The 8,622-nt window shown below is 42.4% G+C and overlaps 1 protein-coding gene across 1 annotated transcript; it reads left to right on the top strand.

Annotated features, from left to right (window-relative positions):
* The first annotated feature begins 6,368 nt into the window (after positions 1 to 6,368).
* On the top strand, positions 6,369 to 8,622 carry SCRG1 (stimulator of chondrogenesis 1). Its single transcript, XM_045019653.1, has 2 exons — positions 6,369 to 6,613; positions 8,565 to 8,622. The coding sequence occupies exons 1-2, from the start codon at positions 6,369 to 6,371 to the stop codon at positions 8,620 to 8,622; spliced, it is 303 nt and encodes a 100-aa protein (XP_044875588.1).

Raw genomic sequence — 8,622 nt, 5'->3', positions numbered from 1 at the left:
TCACATCTGTAACACAGATAAATAAGCATTTGCTTTTATTTTAACTAAGCATACCTGTAGCGGGGTGGTCACCCCGCTCATGCCCTGAAGGGCTTAAAACAGCCCTAGGAGAGAGCTGGGATGGGGGAAAAGGCTAGGCTGATTGGGGGAAAGCAGCCACAGGTGGGGGCCAGGCCCCAATCAGGCCATGGCTGGACCTATAAAAGGGCTGAGGGCCAGAGACTGGGGAGAAAAAACACACTCTCTAGCCTCTTGAGAGAGAAGGATCTGGCTGCCTGGGAAGCTGAGGAGGGTACCTAGGGTGGAGCAGTGCTGGGGAAGGGCAGCGGGAACTGGGGAGCTCCAGCCTAGCAAAACCCCAGGCTGCAGGCCTACAAAAGGTACTGGGGCTGCAGAGAGGCAGCCCAGAGATAGGCAGAGGCAGCTGGTCCAACCCCCCTTGCCAATGATGAGTGGTTTACAGACTGCAGTCTGCCCCAGGGAGCGGGGGCTAGATGACGGCTGGCAGTAGCTACTGAGGCGAGGTGGGGATAAGGGGTGAGGGTTCCTCTGGGAGGGGAGACCCAGACAGAGGAGGTACTGTGGTTGGCAGAACCCCTGGACAAAGAGCACCAGGATCTGAGAGAGACATGGGGCCAGCGGCAGGCGAGACATCAGCCAGTAGAAGGTGTTCCAGAGCTGGAAAAGAGCTAAGTCGCTGGACAACCAGCAGGAGGGGCAGCGCTGCTGAGTCGTCACCCTGCCACAGTACCCATAGCAAAACATATAAAACTTTTAAACCAAATGTTTTTATACATAATATTAGCATAAGCATGTAAGTTTGTGTAAAAGACCAGAATAATGAGGTGCCCATGATGAGTAGCATTAAACTAATAATGCCAGTTTTAACCCTATAATGTTAGTGTTTTTTCTAAATGGGCTTAAGTCTCCAGAAACTGATTTTCTTAGGCAGTTATATCTTTGATGTTTTGTGCAGATAATTTGTCAAAATGGATGGCGGATTGGAAGAGCAGCAGGATGGAAATATCAATGTAACTGTCTATGAAAATTAATTGAATCAAGAACGTGGTAAAGCAGTATGCGTGTCCGACAATGTTTTGTGTTTTAACATGTGGTCCTTCTCTGAAAAGTGACTGTAAAAAAATGGCATGGCAGGTTTACATGTTTAAGTGATTTCCATATCATACATGCTTAGTTTACAAAAGACTTCCCCTCCCCCGCCCGCCTGCTATCAATCCTGCAATTTGACCTGAGCGCTGGGCGTCAAAAATGGTTTTTTTCTTTGATCGTCATCATCATACATTATAAATATTCTAGAGGTCAAATTGTATCCCCATTTGTCCCACGGTATTCAGGTTATGCATTTAATTCTCCAGCTTAGGGTGACCAGACAGCAAATGTGAAAAATCAGGACAGGGGTGGGGAGTAATAGGAACCTATATAAGAAAAAGACCCAAAAATCAGGACTGTCCCTATAAAATCAGGACATCTGGTCTCCCTACTCCAGCTACACAAGAAAGCCTAGAATCCAGCTCATAGTCTCTTAGCTGAGTTGGGTCTATTAAATGTTAAGACCAAAAAGCAACTAAATCCTATTTGACTGTAGAGCAGATATAAGTAGGAATACATACAAAAATCAAATCTGTTGAATGAAAAGATGCAGTATTTGTCTGGGCTGGTTATCAGAGTAGAGCCACTCTTTGACTCTAGAGAGGGATTGGAATCTTTGTATCAAGCTAAAAGAAATGTAAACAAACATTGTCTCTCTACCCTTCAATATTCTGTTGCTAAAAACCAAGCTGAGCCACAGCTCAGATCCTGGCCTCATTTACAAATGAATGCAAGTTGGATGCTCTTCTCCAACACCCTTTGAATAACATGTTCAATAGTCTCTGGCCTTGGCTACACTTGCAAATTTGCAGTGCTGCAGCAGGGTGTGAAAACACACCCTCTCCAGCGCTGCAAATTGCGGCGCTGCAAAGCGCCAGTGTGGTCAAAGCCCCAGTGCTGGGAGCGCGGCTCCCAGCGCTGTACGTTATTCCCCACAGGGAGATGGAGTACGGACAGCGCTGGGAGAGCTCTCTCCCAGCGCTGGCGCTTTGACTACACTTAGCGCTTCAAAGCGCTGCCGCAGCAGCGCTTTGAAGTGCAAGTGTAGCCAAAGCCTCTGTTTCATGGAAGTGCTGGATTAGAATAGCAGGCAGTGTTGGAAGTCAGGACAGAGGTGCACTGTTACTGCTGTGACGAGCCTGAACTCCCTCTGCTATGCTTGGCCCTTCACTTTCTTGAAAAGTAAAACCAGTCATGTCCAGAAGTCTGCAGTTGGACTAAGGGTATGGCTACACTTGCAACTGTACAGCACTGGGAGTTAAAGCTGTCTTCGTACAGCTGAGTAGGAAAGCGCTGCAGTGTGGCCACACTGACAGCTACCAGCGCACCATCGTGGCCACATTTGCAGCATTTGCAGCGGTGTTGGGAGTGATGCATTATGGGCAGCTATCCCAGCGTTTAAGTGGCTGCAACATGCTTTTCAAAAGAGGGGAGTGGGGTGGAGTGTGACAGGGAGCGGGGTGGAGTGTGACAGGAAGTGTTGGGGAGACAGAGAGAGTGGATTTTTGGAGCTGACACTGTGTCAGCTCCCTGCCTTGCAAGTTCCAACCCCCTCCCCCACCCCTCTCTCATTCACTAAATGCAAATAGCCTTCTTTGTTTTTTTCCTCACAGACCAGATAAGCAGCTGCTCCGAAACGGACCCCCCGCCCCGTCCGCCGTGCTGCTTCTCTCCTCAAGCAAACACTAGCTGTGGACATTCCAAAGGGATCTCCCTGCCTGCCTCATTCACAGCAAACAGGAGCTGTGTTTGTTTTTTAGATAAGCAGCTCCGGGAGCCCTGAGTTCACAACAAAACAAACAGAGGCATCACAACAAAACAAAGAGTGTTATCTTTACTTAAAAGCATTATGGGAAGGTTCCGGAGGTCAGTTACAGCGTAGTAAGATTAATCACTGTTTACACTGGCATTTCAGCGCTGCAACAGCAGCGCTGTTCTCTTTATTCCTCTCGTCAAGGTGGAGTACATGCAGCGCTGTAGCCAGGGAGATACAGCGCTATATGTGCCTTGCTAGTGTGGACGGGGAGTGAGTTACAGCGCTGTAAAGCCACCACCAGCGCTGTAACTCTCAAGTGTAGCCAAGGCCTAAGTCAACAAAATTCCTGTTCCCCTTCTGCACTTAGGACGGAAGAATTCCATGCACTGCTCCAGGCTGGGGCCAGACTGGCTAAGTGGCAGTTCAGCAGAAAACGACCTGGGGATCAGAGTGGACGGGAAGTTGGATATGAGTCAGCAGTGTGCCCTTGTTGCCAAGAAGGCTAACGGCATATTGGGCTTCATTAGTAGGAGCATTGACAGCAGATTGAGGGAAGTGATTATTCCCTTCTATTCGGCACTGGTGAGGCCACAGCTGGAGTAGTGTGTCCAGTTTTGGGACCCCTACTACAGAAAGGATGTGGACAAATTGGGGAGAGTCCAGTGGAGGGCAACGAAAATAATTAAGGAGCTGGGGCACACGGCTTATGAGGGAGGCTGAGGGAACTGGGCTTATTTAGTCTGCAGAAGAGAAGTGTGAAGGGGGATTTGATAGCAGCTGTCAACTACCTGAAGGGGGGTTTCAAAGAGGATGGAGCTAGGCTGTTCACAGTGGTGGCAGATGACGAACAAGGAGCAATGGTCAGGCCCTCTCAGAGGTCCAGAGAGGCCCAGGCCACTGCCAGCTGTTGAGGCCCCTAGTCATAATAAAAATAAAAAATGATGACACATGAAAACAAAATAAGGCACCAAAAAAAGAGTGAGACATAATTTGAATATTTTTTTATTTAACAAGTACTTTTCTAGCCTCTCTCTGTGCAACTGCACTAATTATTGAGGAAAAATCTAGCTTTCATGCAATGTCACAGTTGATATTAAGCATGGAGAACCCATTCAAACGCTCTTGTCCCATAGTTGAACAGTGATAGTTCGTCACCTGCTTCAACACGTTGAAGTTGTGTGCACCAGGCAAACGTACGCAATGCAATTGTGATAATAGGAAACACCCCAGAGAGTCCAAGTATTTCTTGAAGCATTTCCTTTGGCTTGCAATCTAATTTAAAGTTCATGGAATATATTTGTTTGAGGAAGATGACCTTGTCACTGAAATCTTTTGAGATTTCTTTGTTGTACTGTTGCTGAAATTGTTCAGCTGCAGAAAGTAGATCTTCATTACTCAGTCTGTTGAACTGCAAAAGAAACCCAAAAAAGTACAAATTACTCACAGTGACTCAAATCGACAAATAAGACTTGAGTGAGTAGAGTCAATGATGACAAGGAAGACACTGACCCTATAATGCTGCTCTGCATTGGATTCAGTAGGTAAGTAGCAATTGGTGGAGAACTCAGCTGAAATGCCAATATTTTGTGCTACTAATTTGGACTCAGTCAGGATCGCATCCTATTGTCCACAAATCTGTTGACTGTCATTGATAAGACTTTCAATGTTATCCGTCTCAACATCAAGTGTAGCATTGCGTGCTTCAAATATCAGATTAGTTTGGTGGATCATTTTAAATAGCTTCATCCACAAAGATGACATCAGAATGCATTCAAATTTGGATGTGTGCTTCTGGATAGTCTGAAATTCAGTTCGAGCCTGTGCAGTGAGATTCACACAAATGCTGTATGGTACAAATGCTGAAAAGACTTAAAACGAAGGAATACTAATTAAGAACACAAAATGAAACAGTCAGACAGGTTATTATCCTTATCACTGAATCAAAATTCAAGCACACAAATTATAATATAACAGGCTGAGCTGAAGACAAAGGGATGACATTATATATAAACACAGACATGGATACAGACAGAGGGATAATGTCCAAAAATTTCAAACGTGTGTCCTCATGAAACTCACTGTACAAGACTGTCCTCTCAAATTTTCACCTTGAATCTGTGCCTATAGACTACGAAAGCCTATGATGATGGCCAAGCTACCAAGCTAGGGCTCAACCAACCAGCCAGTCACCTCTTTTAGCTACCCTATGAAGATGATAATGAGGAATTCTCATACATAAATAATACCTTAGTCAACTAGACATAAACTATAAAGCCACTAAATGTAACAATTCTCTACATTTCAACATGCACTTGATCCAGCACCAGCCACTAATAGTGGTTTGTTTATATAATCAGCTGATCTGAGAGGACACGTTCATCACAGTCTAATCTTGTGCCATCAGAACCGATATATTTTTATTAGTATTTATGAACATTTTTAACTCTTTAATATGACAAAAGCTATATCAGTTAACAAAAAAATTGTCTTTTACCAAATCACGTCTCTTATTTGCTTAAATTTGCAGCTCTAAGCTGAGAGAGTCACATTTTGGTCCAATAGGGATGTGTTATCAAATGCCAAAAAATTAACAAGGGTCTACATTTGAGGCCCTCTTTGAGCTTGAGGCCAAGGCCAAATGGCCCTCCTGCCCCCTCCCCTCTCTGATTGGCCCTGGCAATGGTCTCAAGTTTCAGTGGGAGAGGTCTAGGTTGGATATTAGGAAAAACTATTTCACTAGGAGGGTGGTGAAGCACTGGGATGGGTTACCTAGGGAGGTGGTGGAATCTCCATCCTTAGAGGTTTTTAAGGGCCAGCTTGACAAAGCCCTGGCTGGGATGATTTAGTTGGGTTTGGGGTTGGTCTGCTTTGAGCAGGGGATTGGACTAGATGACCTCCTGAGGTCTCTTCCAATCCTAATTTTCTATGATTCTATGATTATAATACATTAGTAGGTCATGCTAGCATGTAATTTCTACCAAATTTGGGAGAAATAGGATGAAACGACTTCAGTAGAGTCATCATAATTTTGTAATGATTTAAAAGAGCCAAAAAGCATCAAGAAACTGGGGAAATGTATCTGAACATTTCCACACTGCTTTGTTAAATGTTATTATGCTCCAAACATATACAACTACATGAAAGTAGACATTCATACCAGTGAGCTGGTCAAATTCTCTCAAAGCAATTTCCTGAAGGAGAAAAGCTAAAGAAACATCAAAACTGCCAGCAATAAAAGGCTCTATTAATGAGAAATAAGAATAGGGTGCAGAGAGGGCAGTGAAAGTTAACTCTGCAACAGTGAAGTAGCAATACCTTCTATCTCCTGGGAAATAATCCTCTCCAGCACAGTGGTCCAACTCCCAAAAATCCTCAGAATAAATTGGATGGAAGCTAGAGAAATGAATTAAGCAACCTGCACAAAAACTGATCTATTCAGCATCTATACATGTCTAATGTGCCTCTTTTCTCATTAGCACTCCTGGCAAAAGCAAGCTTTGGAATGATGAAAATGAAGATTCTATCAGCTCTTGTTTTGCTGAGCATGCTGCTTGGTACTAACATGATACCTTTCAGTCGACTTTCTTGTTACAAGAAAGTGCTAAAAGATCACAACTGTCACAGCATTCCAGAAGGTGTGGCCAGTCTTCGACGCATTGATGGAAATCTTCAAGACCACTTCTGGGAAGGGCAAAGCTGTGAGATGATCTGTTACTGCAATTTTAGCGAATTACTCTGCTGCCCAAAGTAAGGCAACTTTCTGTTACATAGAATTTTACATGTTTATATGGATTTAACAAGTGCTCATTACATTTCACTGTAGTATGGACTACTACTTAAGGGACCAGCTTTCCTTTCAAAGAAATGAAACATTTTATCAAGCGTAGAAGTTAGACCAAGACTTGGCCATTTTTCTTATCATTTCATTTGCTTTTTTAAAGTAAAGGGGAAGATTGACATTGTGTTTGCTTAAAGTATTAAATCACACATCCCACTACAGACCTGGTGTAACATTATTTACTTCAGTGAGTTTATAGTAGGCTGAATTTTGTCCCTTGTTCTTTACTTAATTGACCCAGGACATATAAAAATTGGGCTCTTTGAACTAATCCCTTGATTTTTCAGCCAATAATTTCAGAACCCACTAGTGAAGACCAGTTTTTCAAAAGAGATGAGAAAGACCTAAGGTTCTTGCTGAATGGCAAAATATGTCATTGCCTCTCTATGTTAGTGGGTGCAGATATTTCATCTAAATAAGTTGAACTACTGCAAGAGAGACATTTACAATAAAAAGTCTGCAGAAAAGTGAATGGGGAAAAAAGCTGAATTGAAAAGGATTTAGAATTCACCTAAAAAACCCAACATTTCCCCCACCTCTATTTGTAGTGTCATAGACAGTGTTGTACATTAACAGTGAAGGATAGTGACAAATACTCTCAATGTTCATTAGCAGAGCTTGTTGGAAAAACTTTAGTGCAACAATTCAGTCAAAATCTAAATGATTTGTGAAATCATGTCCATTTCCCCAAAACTTCATTTCAGGGAAAAATTCTGACAATTTCCAAACATGCTGCTTCACCATTTTTGGAATGAAACATTTTATTTCTGTTTGTTTGTTTTGAAATTACTTTATTTCAACATCTTTATTTTGTATACTATATAATAAAAATTTAAAAAGCCAAAATGGAAACAATTTTCCCCCTGAATTTTCTTTTGGGAGACTGTCACAGTTTTCAGACTGCCCCCCCAATTTTGAATGAAGCCAAATTTCAAAGTCCTTTATTACACAGAATTTCCATCCTCCACTCAGCTCTATTCATTAGGTTTATAATGGCATATTTTCCCCTACACTACCCATACCCAATTTCATTGCTTTGTAAGAGTACTTCCTAACAAATATTTATTTCATTTAACGTTAAAGACCATACCCTTTGCTCCAGGTGCTCTAAGATAACTAAAACCTACAAAGAATAAAATCATATTAGCCTGTCCTTACTATGCCACAGTAACCTGGATGATCCCTGCACTGATCACCTGTATTACTCAACTCACCCTCTCCTGAAATGTCCTAAAGAGGAGCTTGTCAGTATGTCTGAAGGGTTAATAAATCAGGCTATGTGGGAATGAATTCCAAAGTCACTCTGCCAGCAACCCACTTCCTTTTAAACTAGGGGGCATGGTTTAACAGCAACTTTCATAAATAAATAAGAGCAACTTTTCATATTTCCCATTCCCTCCAAAATCACTGCAGGTACCTAGATAAGGCACAATATTTGCTTGCTAACTCACAATAAGTCTTCTAAATCTTAGCTAAAGAAAGCTTTTACTAGACTACAATGCAAAAGATCTCTTTGCATACCACAAAAGACCCTCATCTTGGAGTTCAGTACAAAAGCCTCACTTAACTGTGCATATGCACATTTCCTATGCATCTTTTTTAGAATTTATCTCAATAAAACTGAAATTATGCATTCTAGCCCCACTGTGGTGCTTGGCAGTTTTGCCATTGACTTCACTGGAACTAGGATTTCCACCTGTCAGAAGTTTAGTTTCTGCTGACACTGAAGCTTGTGCACTTCAGGTTTGTATTTAAAAACAAAACAAAAGAACAGCAAAGCAGTTGTAGATGGGTTTCATTTTAGAGTTTCTGATAACTTATGATGACCTTACAACTGAAATACCTGATAATTTCTTTCAGAGATATTTTCTTTGGACCAAAGATCTCTTTTCTGATCCCTTGCAACAATCAATTATGA

This window comes from Mauremys mutica, chromosome 5, assembly GCF_020497125.1.
Source record: "Mauremys mutica isolate MM-2020 ecotype Southern chromosome 5, ASM2049712v1, whole genome shotgun sequence".
NCBI lineage: Eukaryota > Metazoa > Chordata > Testudines > Geoemydidae > Mauremys > Mauremys mutica.
Note: the sequence above shows the minus strand (reverse complement) of the source record. Positions and strands in the feature narration are given on the sequence as shown.

Coding starts and splice junctions, on each gene's coding strand:
- SCRG1 (XM_045019653.1), top strand. CDS start 6,369: ATGATGAAAATGAAGATTCTATCAGCTCTTGTTTTGCTGAGCATGCTG. Junction 6,614..8,564: donor GAATTACTCTGCTGCCCAAA/GTAAGGCAACTT, acceptor AATTTCTTTCAG/AGATATTTTCTTTGGACCAA.